Raw genomic sequence first — 15,449 nt, forward strand, 5'->3', positions numbered from 1 at the left:
TCCCCCTGTCAGCTAGTATGTTGGGTGCGATCTGATTGTTAGCGCTGATGCCTGCCTGAGACGTCTTGGTTTCAGGAGAGAGATGTTTTTATTTGAGGGCGAGCAGCGGAATCAGCAGCAAGATTATGTGTCGCAAACTCCTGCTAAATGTGGCACCCAGCTTGCAGATTTATCATCCTCTTAAGTATTGAAAGGAAAATGCATCCATACTGCAATGTGCAATATCAATCGCGCCCCTAAAAGGTGAGATTCCCCATTTGAGATTTAACGTTACTGCCTGGCCCTGAAGTAGGTGAGCTGCATACAAGATGTTCGGCTTTGACATTATTGCAGCATTTCTCGCAAACCTATTCCCCTGTTCCTGGCTCGTTAGCATTTAGTTTCCTCTATATCGAAATGAGGCTGCTACCAATGCTATTACAACGGTGGCACAACACTAATCCATCCCACTGGCTCAACTAAAATACCCATAATTCCTTCTAATCTTCCAGGGATAATGTTTTCAAGGATCTGGAGCAGGGGAGAACAAATCAACTAAGAACAAGGCGGGATCTGATTAGTTAATGAAATCATGCACCTATATCAGCTCATATCCCAGGCACGCATAACAAGATAGCCTTATAACAGGGTTGCTGTGCACTTACGCAGGGAGCCATGAGGTTAACGATAAAGTGCTTACCCTAATTTAATTTCACTGTGACCACTGCCAGCAACTGTAAAACGAATATAGGAAATGGCTCTCAGGAATATTACCTTTAGATTGAACCATTGTAAGATTGTTACGCTAAACGATATATATGATGCCTTGTCATCTAATGTGAATCAATTTATAATCCTGCTACTAGAAGAGCAAGAGCTTTCTGGAGACGTTGCCAATACAGACTACATTGCCGTTGAATGAAATAAGAAGTACTTGAGAATAACTGCAAGTTCTTAGTAATATACTGAGTTAATTATGCAATCCTTCTTTAGTGGTTAAAATAATGTTTTTCATTTACAGGCTCTTAGTTTTTTTGTTACACCCTGGAGAGGTGCAGAAGGCTTTTAGATTACAGACAGTAGCTCACTTTAACACCGGCCAATAAGGTTGAGGTAAAGTGCCTGTTTACTATATCACACTGCTCGAATTTTATATGCCCCACAAATTTCCCCAATACCTTAATTGCTCCAGGGCAACCTTTGAGAGATGAGGGAACAAAGTGAAAGCTTTTCAGACAGACACTGCTCCTTATATCTTTGTCTTGCACTGTCCCTTTGTAGCTTTGGTGAGGAGGAAGCCTGACATAGACCGCTACACAGTTTAATGGCAAGTCTTATCCCTGCGACATCTCATATCCATAACTCTTTGTTATAGTCCATTACAACGGAAGCCCTCAGTTCAGTTAGGAGAATATACCCCTGGCTCTACAGGGAATAGGCACTGCAGAAGAGGCTAATGTATTTTAATTCTTCCAGCCTTTAAGGCAGCACAGGTCATTTCTGATCGTTTTGGGAGGTCCAGGCTGCCTTCGAGGGATCTTTTAGAAAGGAGTGTTCAAATTCATCTTTCAAACCAGTTCCGTTTGAAACACCAGCTCAACCCCATTACACTGTTGTGCCTTTTAGATGATAAGATGAGAGTTTCTAGAGAGGATTTGCGGGCAAGGCATGTTTCAATGTGGTAATTAATTTTGAAGGGTTCAACTGTGGTCAAGAAATTGTTCTAAAACCAAGATTGAATGCCAGTATCAAAGATCGTCAGAATATTCTGTAATTCGACAAAATTGGGATGACTGTTCTCACTGACGAATTTACTATGGATAGATTTTCTACTCGACCATATAAAAGAGGTGAAGCTGAGGCATTTCAGGCTTTGAATCCATCAAAAAAGTCAATAAGACATTTTTCCCACAAGCATTGAATGTTTGTAGTTTTCTGTCTTTGACAAATGACTCTTCAAGACAGAAATCCAAACACATGGCAATGATCATAAACATCCTCCTTTTGTTAGCTTCGCCGTGGCATCAGAATGCATACCAACTCTCTGACACAAGGGTTCTCCGATCGATTGGCCCATAATCCGCTCATATTTGTTCTAAATAGTTTGCTCAGTTGCCTCTGTAAAGGCTGATCAGAAAAGCTGATCAGATAAACGTGCAAGGCAGTTTTTCTACGTGATCTTAAAGTGCCATCATACTTAAGGGCTCGAGACTGTTGGTGTCTCTTCATTCCCAAGTCAGGGACAACAATTGATATCTTTGGGACAAACAGATTATCAACAAATGACAAACTGAATCGACTACTACTGACTAGGCTGACTGCAACTGAGTGCGTCATCTAATGCTGTTATTTTTTTCCTCAACATTTTAATGGCGTTTACTCTGCCACTAAAAATTTAAAACTATAGATAAGTAAGATAAGAAGTAAAGAAACAGCTTTTTGATCAGTGATTGGCCCCAAAAATCCTGATCGGGGCATCCTTAGTTTCACACCATTAAATTATTAATCTGCGCACATGAGGCTTAATGGTTATTGCTTGTTGCCAATAACTTAGATAACACCAGGCCATATTAATTAATAGTTCAACAAGCAGTGGCTGTCTTGTTCGCTCGAGGGAATTCATTTTCAACCAGTGTGATATTTTATTGATCCCTGTGGGGAATTCTTCGTCATGCCTGCCCCCCTCTGGGGAGATCGGAGCCGGTAGAGGCTCAGTGTTGCCTCAGGGCATCCCAGCGAGGCAGAGTCTTGAGTGAAGGATGGGCTCCTGGCCTGCGTCTATAATTATTTTGCCCTCTAGAGATCTACAACAGGTATTTGGTAATGATCGGGGGGGTGATTGACCTTTCATTATTGACTTTGTTGTTTACTGCAACGTGTTGTCACGGCACCTCTGTGAGCACATGTTGTGATTTACTTCAGTTCTCTGATATTGTAATTTTACTTTATTTTTTTTCATTGCTTTAATAACGGGTGCACAGTATTAGATTTGAGCTTGTTTCTAATATGCTGATATTTTCCAACTCATTTTTACCAATTGCTGATGCATAAATATAAAATCTATTACATTTTGACACTTGAGAAGAGAAAATCCACATCCAAAGAATGACTTTGGATGGGAGGGTGTCTCTCATTTGTCTGATTTGCACTCCACAAAATAAAAGCTGAAAATTGCAATCCATACATGTTAACAGACACGCTAAACCTCGGCTGTAATGAGTAAAATTAACAGAGAGAATACAGCTACAGTATATTATGCAGAAGTACATCTTACTGCTGACACTTCTTTACAAGGACTATTTGAATCATATTAATCTCAGACTACAGCATCTTGAAGCACAGCTGTGAAACAGAAGGAGAATGTAGGAAGTAAGCAAAAACTTCAGTCATGCTGTCGTTTAAGGGGTGTGATAGATTACCTCCTGTAATAACACAGATCAAAGGAAAACGAACAAGGAAAATATTCTTTCTAATCCAGTTGAAATGCTTTGATAACATGGAAGGCAAAAAGACATTTTTTGATAATTAAGGGTTTTAAATGACTTGCATTAATTGAACACATGAATGAATCGTTTTAACTTTTCACTCGGAGCGTTTCTCACCAAAGAGAGGGAATGCTCTTTTGGCATCACAGATAAATAAAAATAATCAAACCATTTATTTTTTATTGTATCACCTGTGGCCCCGTCATTCATTTCACTTCTATGAAGTGTTTGTTCATGCCAGGCGTGTGGGGAGCTCACCAAACAAGTTTCCCACTTAAATGTTTCTCATGTTTTATCCTCTGTCCTTGACTCTGCTCAAAATGCACTAAAAAAAACCTGGGCAAATTGAGTTCCATTATGCAAGTTCTGTGTGCACATGTTTTCTGAACACACTGTTTTCAAGGCCTCGTTGACACTGACAGGCTTTTAAAGACTTAACCCCGAACCAATCTTTTCAGTGCTTTTGGAGGGGGCATCAGCATTTCTAAAGTTTATTTTTACTTCTTAGAAATGTGTTCTCTCATATTACCCTGCCAGCACTTAAAATACCCCAAAAAGCAGATTTTTAGACCTGGTTTATAGTTAAAAGCACAAATGATAATGCTGTAATAGTTTGAGTTTAATATAAGTAAAACTAAACCTATGGATGAGTGTAATTGTTGCTGTGAGATGAAACATGAATGGATAAACTGGAAGCATATCCACTTTATCTGAGCGATGTCGGTGTTGACTTATATATCTTTTATATTTACCTTTACATCACTAAATCACCTTGTTGACTGGTAAAGTAGCAGCAGTGCACTCTCTCTGTCAGAGGAAATCTGTCGGGCTTGACTGATGACGCCAACAGATGAAATGAGGATCTTTTTTTACTTGGACTTGCTGGTGCAATCTGTCATTGAGGTCACAATTTCCTTTTATTACCCCACAGCCATGGGGTAATAAAGATATATATATAAGATATATAGAAATATGAAACACAGAAATATGCAAGACTCCGTTGGATTGAATCCAAGAACAGGTTGGGTTGAATTTAAATTATTTTAGTTTGCATGAACTAAATCATCTTATTGCAACTTTAAAAATCAAGATTTAATTGACTCATTTTGAGCTGCAGCTCTGTTAAATGCTGTTTGAGGTACAGGTATCTGACATAATGCCGCTTTTACTTCCCTGGTTACTAATGCATTTCGGGTGACATGTCTTAACCATCATGTAGCACTGTATGGATTTACTGTATTGAAATGAATAGCATAAATGCACAGAGTATAGCATAATGCCACAAGTGTGTCGTGAGCAACAGTCAGTAACATGGGAAATCATGTTCCATTTGCGTGTTTATGCCTGCTGGAGCAATATTTCTAACATAACACTTATGATACACTCATAAAGTCTGAGTAGGTCGTTAACATTCAGTAATGTAGAATCCCCCTTGATATCACCCTGAACTCAAAATGAGACTTTGCTTCCATGAAGTGATCTTTCACTGTTCTTATCAACTCAGTGCTGAGAAGTCAAACTGTAATTCTTCACACTGAGCTCGTCCTTATGTCACGCTAAAGCACAGGGAGCCAATTAAAACTCAGTGAGATACACTTCAGGCTAAAGTTGAAATGCTTTAGGACACAGGACTTGCTCATTTAGAAGAGATGCTTATGCATTTTGAACGTATATGTGAAATGACAGCAATGCAAGCTTTCACAAGTGCAGCTGTGTTGCATTTTAACTTTAGTTCTATTTGCATCGACTAGTATTACAAGCAACCTCATGTGATTTAGAAATTACCCCTTTACATCAGTGTTTTGTGTGGCACATTGGCATGGAATAAGCAAAGTCTGTATTGTACTTTGATTAACTGACAATTGTTTTTCCTACTTTCTGCATTTGTTACAAGTATAAATGCACATTTGCAGCTGATTTTAATTTTAGATCGACTGCTTAGTGACTGTACTTGAATATGACAACCTTTTGTTACTTCTTACCTTCTCTGTCATCACTTTTAATAAACATTAATACAGCTGATCTCAGAGCACAGCTGTTGACTGCTTTTCATATTATGAGCTGCTATCAGATTTCATAATTGTTCAGTATCTGACAGCAGAAAACAGATGTTAAATAAAGTACAACCCCAAAGCACAGAGCTGCCAATTTACACGGGACTTATATCGTCTCTGTGAAGGCAATATATAGTAGGAATCTTTAAAAAGTATGGACATGGCGGATGCACACAGGATTAAGCTCACTGATGACCTCCTCAATGATTACAGGTCCCCTGGTAATATGAGTCGTGTGCAAATAGGGCTTTTATTAACTCAGCACTGAGCGCTGTCAAGCGGCCTAAATATATATTTATGCTCTTTTACCCACAGAGTTACAGTATTGGATAATGGAAGCCTACGGATTTCCAATGTCACTAAAATGGACGCTGGACTCTACACATGTGTAGCCAGAAACCAGTTTGGAGTTGCGAGCAGTGCTGGCAGCCTTTTGGTTAAAGGTAAGAGATTATTTTTTTACTCAGCTTCAAACTTCAGCCCTGGACATTGCTTCCTCGTTGTTTAACTTATCCCCATTAGCTGTTTTGCGTGGCAACAACTGCCACTACACCACTATGATAGTGTTAGAGTCTAAATAGATTTTTATTATCGTGGTTATATTAATGTAATTTATAGTTTGTTAGATTGCTGCTTGACCGTCTGGTTAAAGGTGGAGTATATGCAATTTTGTTGACGGATGGTTGATTGTTGAGTCTGGTTCAATTCAGTTAAACTCTTTGTGTTGCTCACAAATCATCTATCAAACAAAACTAAACAAAAAACAACTGCACAGCATTCGAATGTTGATTTAGAAATTAAATGTCAACGTCATGAATAAAGCTAGGACCTTTGAACAATTTGGTACAGTCCTACTATACTTAGAGAAAATAACACAGTCACAGTAAACAGTGTAATGGCATCAGCACTTACATTCAATTTTCAGTAATAAGCATTTAAAGCTTGTTTGCTTTTTGTCATGTATTTTTATTTATTATTATTATTATTTTAAAGAGTATTTATTTATTAAAACATTATATATAATCCATTTGAACAGCAGGCCTCTTGTAGGGTTTGTTAACCAGTAATAAACTAACACATCATTTATAGTTTTCCATATTTTGGAGGAACATAAAACAAATGATCTGGCTGTGAGACACATCCTACCAGTGCTGCATCTAAAATGAACCACCACTGACCCTCGAAGCACTGTAGATCAACAAACAGTGAAGCAGAGTTGCTATAAAGACTCCCCTTTGCTTACCTGATGGAAACACCATCCAATTAGCTGATTGGCAGTGGCTGGAGAAGGCGAGACATGAAGCTCATTGCATTCAATGTTTAATTCATACTTTTTTTGCACGGTGGCTCATAGCTGTGCTCGGTTTGTTTAAGATTTCAATCCATTTAAATCACACACACTTCTGCAGTGCAATGAATTTTCTAGGTCTTTCTAAAGAGCAGAGTCAACAACAGTGCTCTATTAAAATGCCTTTCGGTTATTCCTCCTCAAGTTTTTTGAATTGCAAATTGACTTGCATAGAAGCCCAATTTTGCTTTCATTTTTTCCCCCACAGCCACTTTACATGTGCGAATGGAGCTGTTACATAATGTACTGTATATACACATGTGTATTTATTATATTGGTCAGACATGGAATGCAAATTATACATTTATTCAAGCAGTGTGAAGTACTAAGGCACGGAACTGCACACACACAGTACTGTGCAGAAGAAGGTTTTAACAAACATAAAGTGATCTAAAATATAACGTATTGTGAGTTTGATCAAGCCACCGTTATGTTTCCAGTTACTGCTTACAGGTCGCTGTCAGTAATGTTCAAACATTCAAAGAAAACATTACTGACAATACGTAAATACCTTTACTGCTCATCAGGGCTGCAACTTAAGATCATTTCTGTTTATTACTCTGAAAATGTAGTTTAATTTCTAAAATGTCATCACAGTTTTTCTGAATTATTCTTCAAATGTCTTATTAGGTTTGAACAGCAGTCAAAAACCGGAATACATTTACTTTGTAATAACATAAAACAGAGAAAATAGTCAAATTTGATGAGCAGGAAAGGGTAAATGTTGTGACACCTTCGCTTGATAATGACTAGGTAAATGATCGTTTGACCAAATTATAGAATGTAATTAAATTGAACAGTGAAATTGTTGACATGTCCTGTCAACCGAAGATGATCCTTTAATACAATTTAAGGCGCATACTTGTTTAGTTTGTAAGTAATGAACCCAGTCTGCGCTGGTGTTTAGGATTCTGAGCACGGTTTGCTTTCTGTCCTCCTGTCTGGTTAATTGCAGTTCATTGCATTTCACCTGCAAATCATTCCTTAGATCCCACCAGAGGTTCATGTCAGCTACCACTTCATCCTAGACGTGGTATTTTGACTTAACTGAACCTCAGGCGTACTATTTAAGTTTCACTTCCGCAGAATGTGAATATTCTAGCAAACAACACATCCCAGCAATTCCTGTGCGATACTATGCATTTAAATCCAGCATATATCAACACATTAAAACATCTTTTTATGATTGTTGTACACATACTATCATTCCATAGGTTTACAGGATGCAGACTGCCATGCACACAGCACACTGCAGGGAATGAGGGAGCCAATTTGTGATTTTCCTTCCAGCCATAACAGGAAATGAGCATGACAGCTTTGCAATCGGAAGCAGAAAGTTTTACCCCTCTCATTTTGCATCTGGTGCCAAACTTTCCTAAGACTCACCTGGAATGCACTGCCATGACCAGTCGGTTCTCCTTAGGGGGTGCAAGATAAACAAGCTGGCTTGTTTTGACAGAGCTGAATATAGACCTCTACTCCCCCTGACATGCTGCATTGGCTTGCCTGTCCATTAGATGCTTATGACATGCATGCATAATTCACAGTGGACTGGTGTATGGGCCTCTCAGCCTGTGCTATATTCTCTACACCGCGCTGCTGTTGAATGAGACACCCAGCCGAGACGGACCAAAGATTATGTTGATGAGCGCCATGCTGAGGATGAAATAGGATGGCTTTTTGTCGCGGCACAAACAGAGCCAAATTATAGGCTTGGATCTGACCTGCCGTAATGGTTGAGTTTTTCCCTTTTGTTTGTTTATTTTCCCTTCCTTTTTGTCATTGTTTAGTGATATGTAAGACCTTACTGTGGTTTATTAAACTGAAAGAAACAGATGCAATATAAGCTCACTGGCAGACTCAAAAGTAATTTATTTTGTTTTGTTAACATCTGGGACAGGGTTTGACAGAGGACAGGATTTGTTTTTGAGTCTGGCATGTTCTTTTCAATTATTTCTCAATGTTCAGCGAACATAAGACGTTCTGGAAAAGATATATCTATTCTAAAAGAGGAAACACACTGTTGATGTGATTCTCCCTGTTCACAGAACCAACTGCGATCACCAGTCCAGCTGGGCATCTGGACGTGACTGTGGGTGAGAGCATCGTGCTGCCCTGCCAGGTGTCTCATGACCCCACGCTGGACCTCAAGTTCACCTGGTTCTTCAACGAGCAGCTCATCCACTTTGGAAGCCAGTGGGCGCATTTTGAAAAAGTTGGGGGGGTAAGTGCAATAATATTGTAAGCACCATTTAACTTATTTCATTGTAATTTGGTGTCCGTATATTTTGACTACTATTTTTGGTTGTCGTGTGCGGCTTCCGTAGCCTATCCTTGTGACAAATGAGCAGGAAGTGACATTTTGATGTGAAAAGTTCAGTTGAGGAAATGAACGGACGGTGGAGCAACACAGTTATTGTACTGAGCCGAAAAAGCATTTTCTCTCATTCCTATAATGTGGTTATCAGAAGAAGTAAGTCAAGCTACAGATACAGTTCTGTGTCTCCAGGTCTTGAGGGTAAGATCTAAATGAAATATGGTATGTGACGGCCTATACGTTGCACATGAACACCCCCCTCAGATCATTATGCGCTTTAGAAATAATATACACACAAGTCTTTGAGTCTCTGAAAATCCTCTTTGAACACTTCAAAACGGTTTGTACAGTATAGCGGACAGTATTTGAAGCACCAGATTCTTGTACCTAGTAACATTTCTAGAGATAAAAAAACAAGTACTTCTATATCCTCTTGACAATCTGTATGTTTCCACATGAACATGGTGACCTTGTGCTTGTGACTTCACCACTTAAAAAGGGCCTCCAGCATCTCAAGGCAGGCTATTCACTGTGTGAATAATTGCACGCTCTCTGTAACACACAGAATGTCTTTCTCTCCATACTTATGCACATATACAGTAGGTGAAAATGACTCATAAGGAAATTGGCTATTTGAACTCTATTACAGTGATCACCAACAAATTTATGCCTTATTTCTCTACGGCTTAATTTCAGCCTCATCTTTTCAGGAGCAAAGTATTGAACGCTTGTTCATGATGAATCATAGAGATGATGGTTTTTTTTTTGTTTTTTTTCAGGGCACTGATCTTTGCCCGCTCTGCTTGTTAATAACACCTCCTCCATTGACAAAGGCTGCAACCAAGGAATTCATTATGCAAGGCTCAGCCATGCATTACATTTGATCATCAACACCAAATACTTTACTCTTATAATTAGGAAAAGCAATTATGAGGTCTTGGCTTTTTTTTATCACCTCTTGTTGTTTTTTGTATTCGGCATGATCATTAACAATTACCAGAGCTTTATAATTACTTGCAGCCCTCTGGTTCATTTAAACACTTGACTCCTCCGCACCAAAACATCACTAATGGTGGATGGTCACATCACTTGAACTTTCCCGATCTTTTGGAGCAGACTATTACTATTGCTTCCAAGCTTTGATAACGTCTGCTCTGAACTCAAGCTGTACCTGTCAGATCTAACTACTGCTCTTCTAAATGTATGAGTACCAGTGTTTGATTTGACTTCTTAAATCCTCAGTAATATATCTGTTACAAAGAGCAATCCAACACCAGCTAAAGAATATTAGTTTTAAGTAAAGTTGCAAGACTTTAGACAAGACAATACCTGAAGGTTGTGATATTAACCTGAACATTCAGAAAATATCGGGGGAACAAGGTCATGGAGGACTGTATTACGGCTCAGAAGAAGAAAAATAACAGACTGGTTTGATTATATTTGAGAAGGTATTATAATTTCAAATTAACTATTGAAATGATGACAAAGGGTAGCAATAGTTAAAAGCCCTGCAGCAGCATTATTAAAGTCTGCTCAACACTATGTATCCTGCAAGTGTGGACAAAAAGCATGCCTCCAGCAATATTTATATCAGCTTCACTGTTGGTCACAACCTCCTTTCTTTTTGGGTTTATTACATTTTGCAGATCCAAATAGAGACATGCTATGTCGGCATTTTGTAATGGCTGCCAGAGCTGTAGTCAAACTATTGTCAGGGCTGTGATTGATAGCACTGTGGGATGACTCATAGTGACTAAAAAAAGTTGAAAGACATTTTTAACACAACTGCATAGAAACGTAAACATACTTTCCATCAGAAATGCAATGCCACTTGTATCACTTAAAGGATAAGTGATAAGTAATTTAAGTAATTTTCATTTTGGATGAACTTATCCTGAAAAGGACATGAGTGAAGGACACATTGGTAGTGTGACACAGTCAGAAATTGAAATAGAGTTAAAAAATATTTTAAAAATTAATTTTACCGTAAATCTTTGTACAATTCATTTTGTATTTAGCTATTTTTTTCCCTCTTAAATCCTGACAAGTCGGCCTCAACATAAAGCAATCGCACTGCCCCATACAGTAGATACAGACATGACGTGCGGAGGACAGAGAATGCCACTTACCTTTTACCTTATTTCTAAAAGCCTCATGATGTATGACTACTGAATTTTCTAAGAGTTATTACAGTCTCACTTGATTTAATAAGCAAGCTTAGAGGCTCTGTATATTTGCCAAAGTGCGAGATCTGTGAAGCATCCCTTTCCCAATTATATTATTTTAATGATGGCAGGGAGTTTCAAAGAGTGAATGACTAGCTCTAACTGAATTTTTATCTGAATAAAATGTCCCTGATTATACATCAAAGTAATTATCAAGTCTCTTCCTGTTTCACAGTCCCTTACTTTCGTAGATAAGACATCAACTTAACATTAGCTTTAACTTTAAAGTTCAAAGCTAATAATGCATTTGGCATTGAATGGTTGTCTGCAGAGTAAATGGAATTGGAGTGAATAAAAAGGATGGAGCTGAAAGAGGCTTTTTAATTCCTCACAAAGAGCCGTCCTCATAAACGATCATGAAAACTTTCACTCAGTCATTTGGTGCGTCCCTGGACTCATGTCGTACCTTTCTGTTCCATAATGTAATAAACTGAATGCCAAAAGAAATCACTTTGACATTGGGCTTGTGTCTGCAGTCCTTTTAGTTTATTCTGTAACTCTAAAATCCAGCAATTTTACAGCTTTTTTCCCCTCTCTCTTTTTGTTGTGTTTTTTTTCCAAACTTCTGCACTGACAGCGCTCAGCAGGTGACATCATGATCCGGAACATTAAACTGAAGCATGCTGGGAAATATACGTGTGCTGTTCAGACCAAGGTGGACAGTGTGTCGATTGCCACTGATGTGGTAGTCAGAGGTAAGGATGTCTCTCACACCGCATGTTAAACAAAAATCAAACCTTTAAGCTTAGAATTACGATTTGTCTTGTGACCAGAATCACTGAACTGAAACTCTATTCGTTTTCTAATAGTACAGCAACTTCTGATCATCCCATGTCAATTTTAAACGCTTCCAGTTTACCCAATCATAGTACAGATACCTATACAGATAATGGTGTACTCGCCCATCCCGATTAGCTACAGAGAGTTGAAAAACTGAATAAAATCAGAAAAAAGGAGACGAATCACAGAGGCAGATGCATGATTTGATGAGTACTGATGAAATCCAGTCCAAATTATAAAAAAAACAATTTTACAGCCTTCACAGTCAACAAATCAAAATCCACCTGGACACCTTTTGAGAGATTTTACAGTGATGTGTTAGGCAGCGCTCTCCACCACCTTCATCAAAACACTAATGAGGAGATAGAAGATACAAGAATGCTGTTCTACCCTTCAGTAGAGTTTAGACATTTGGAGAATCTATGAAAAAAAGGAGCAGTGAAGTTTTTCTGGTGTCTCCTGGTGGACTGAGTTAACAAAGACACTTGAGTTTTTCCTTTAATTCATCAGCCATCTGTACATCACAGCTGACATGCACCTCATCATAAATGTATCTACGCATCAAGGCTACAACAGCTATAGATGTACCAGTGAAAGACTCAATTATCTTCTATCTTTCATCTTTTGCAGTAACACATTCATTTCTACTTCAAACCCTCTACTAGCCATGAATGTCACTGTCTTTCACAGTGGATGAAATAATACAAACACAAGTACTGCTGCTGACTGAATGGCAATAGTCTCCTATTCAATAGCCAAATCGAACATATGTTTTCATTACCACTCTATATCACAAAGGGACTAAAATAATGTGAACTTGAGTAAATGTATAAATGAAAGCTTCATACAGCCTGTATTGTTGAGTAGGTGTTATACATGTAATTAAATTAGTGGGTTACAGTAACTACATTACAGTAGCTTGCTGGTAGTTTGGCCTACATTCATATTTTTAGATAAATATATATGTATATATATGTATATGTATTTAACTATTGATACTACAAACAGTTTTGGGCCATGAAAGAAAAGGAATCATTTTTTTATTTTCTACTGTAATTCAAAGCTAACATTCTGAGCACTTCCACATGTAAAGTAGGGCAATTTATTTTTTGGTTGATCTGTGACACATTTTGCACGACACTCAATTTAGTGACTTTTTTGTATTGTATTTATTATAAATGTATCTATTTAATCTTTGTCTATGAACCAACAACTATATTCCTCCCAAGGATAGCTTTGCTGTAGTTGACCTTCTTTCAATTCAGAGTACCTGGAATCTTGCAAAGCTGTGCTTTCAAAGTATGTTCTCCTACAATGATGATTACCAGGTTGGAGGCTCAGTGTATACAACTGCAATACATGATTATGCTGACATACAATAAGATCCCACCTTTGACCTCCTTCTTAAACACCTGATGGCAATGGTTTCCCAACCATTTAGATTTCAGACCCCATGAAATGAACCAATGTCTACTTATAACCCTTCATCACAGGTGACAAATGTTAATGAGTTAAAAAATAGTCTCAGTAAGGAGTGGTTGTCCCTTATTATATCCTTAAATTGCTTAATTTCAGTCTTTATAAGAGGTTGAACTACTGAGTGAACTGAGTCATTCACAAAAAAAATCAATTGTTCCCATCCTGTTAATCAGCTCATGGAGGAATTCTGAACTGCTGCTGTGGGTCATATTATGGTCCTTTTCTAATTTACTAAATTATAGTACAATAACCTGTCCTCTCAAAATATAGTATGACTAAAACAGCGACAGCTTTAATTATTTCAATTGCATGTAAATTTCTTTCTAATTCTGTTACATAAGTTAAATGTAAAGGCCACGTTGAGTCAATGTGTATAATGTATTACAGGAGACAGAAACATTTGAAATGCATTACTTAAATGTAAAATACTTAATTAATAAACACACCCAAGTCTGCCTTAATTTAATTTAATCTAGTCAGACAAATATGATTCATATATCCATTGACTCAAGATGATAGAATAACTTTGCATTAACCTTATGTAACAAATGAGATTGAAAAAAAGCTCATCTGATCTATTCTTTACACTTTTAGATTTTTTTCCTTTTTTTCCCTGCCACCAGTGTAGCAGACATTGTGTTCAGGCTGGATGTAGTTCAGTATTGCACTCAAAGACATCCTCATACTCTCTTCCTAATCAGTCTCTAATCATGGCCCACCCATTTTCTATCTCTACTCTCCTGCCTCTTGTCTTCATCGATCTCTACAGTAAGTATCATCCCGTGTTAGTGACCTGTGGCTACTTATCCTTCCAGGTCCCCCCGGCCCCCCTGTGGACTGTCAGGTGACCGCAGTGACAGAGAGCACTGCCTCTGTGTCCTGGGGACCTGGGATGGACAACCACAGCCCCATCCTCAGCTACACCATCCAGGCCAGAACACCCTTCTTTCTCGGTTGGCAAGCTGTTACCACTGGTAAGTTGGTGTCATCTGACAGTCTGTGTGTAGGTTGTGTGAAGTTTATTGAGTAGGTGAAAAAGAGTTTGGGGTGTGTGACTGGTATCATTTTCAAACACCACCCATCAAATGACAGTAAATAACACATCACCAGCATGGCTAACTTTCCCTGGCAGATCTTGCAGGGCTTTGATGAAAGGTTATTTCTATGATGTCTCTCAGTTCCTGAGCTGCTCGGGGGGAAGCAGCTGTCAGCCACTGTCATTGACTTGAGTCCCTGGGTGGAGTACGAGTTCAGAGTCCTGGCAACCAACAGCATTGGAACAGGAGAGCCCAGCACACCCTCCAAAAAGGCCCGCACCAAAGAAATGCGTATGTATCAGCAGCACTGCTGCCAACGGTGGCACAAAATTGTTTTCAAATTACGTACTTTATACATGGAAGACGGCAATTAGATTCCTTCAAAGAACTTTCTTGTACCAGTGTATTTCACAAAGTTTCTCCACTTCCTTAGGACAGAAAAAAAACATATGAGTGAACTAAATTCACAACAAGTATATTGATACCCCGCAGCTTCAGTCAAACAGCTTCACCCATGTGTGTGCAGAGAGGAAAAAAGAAGTCCTTTTTAGTTCTTCCATAGAAAATACATAAAATACAGTATGTTTAGTTCAGAACAAACATTCATGAAATCAAGTACATAACTTCACATAACTTACATAAGGGTACATGCATCTACTTATGCATATTCATATTCATAGATAAGTACACATTCACATATTAACAATGATTATATGAATAAACATTAAAACATCCAGCTGCTTCA

General features: G+C 38.3%; 1 protein-coding gene across 3 annotated transcripts in view; it reads left to right on the plus strand.

Annotated features, from left to right (window-relative positions):
- The window catches only part of cntn3a.1 (contactin 3a, tandem duplicate 1), an 85,047-nt gene that overhangs the window by 60,835 nt on the left and 8,763 nt on the right, over positions 1 to 15,449 (plus strand). For all 3 annotated transcript variants that reach the window (XR_012179533.1, XM_073471172.1, XM_073471173.1), the window contains exons 12-16: positions 5,834 to 5,961; positions 8,915 to 9,090; positions 11,986 to 12,103; positions 14,483 to 14,641; positions 14,846 to 14,995. Coding sequence is in view for 2 of the 3 variants with exons in the window: in XM_073471172.1 (XP_073327273.1) it covers positions 5,834 to 5,961; positions 8,915 to 9,090; positions 11,986 to 12,103; positions 14,483 to 14,641; positions 14,846 to 14,995 (731 nt within the window). In the remaining variant the exon portion in view is untranslated. The remainder of the gene's footprint in view (positions 1 to 5,833; positions 5,962 to 8,914; positions 9,091 to 11,985; positions 12,104 to 14,482; positions 14,642 to 14,845; positions 14,996 to 15,449) is intronic.

This window comes from Pagrus major, chromosome 7 (assembly GCF_040436345.1).
Source record: "Pagrus major chromosome 7, Pma_NU_1.0".
In the NCBI taxonomy this organism is placed as follows: domain Eukaryota; kingdom Metazoa; phylum Chordata; class Actinopteri; order Spariformes; family Sparidae; genus Pagrus; species Pagrus major.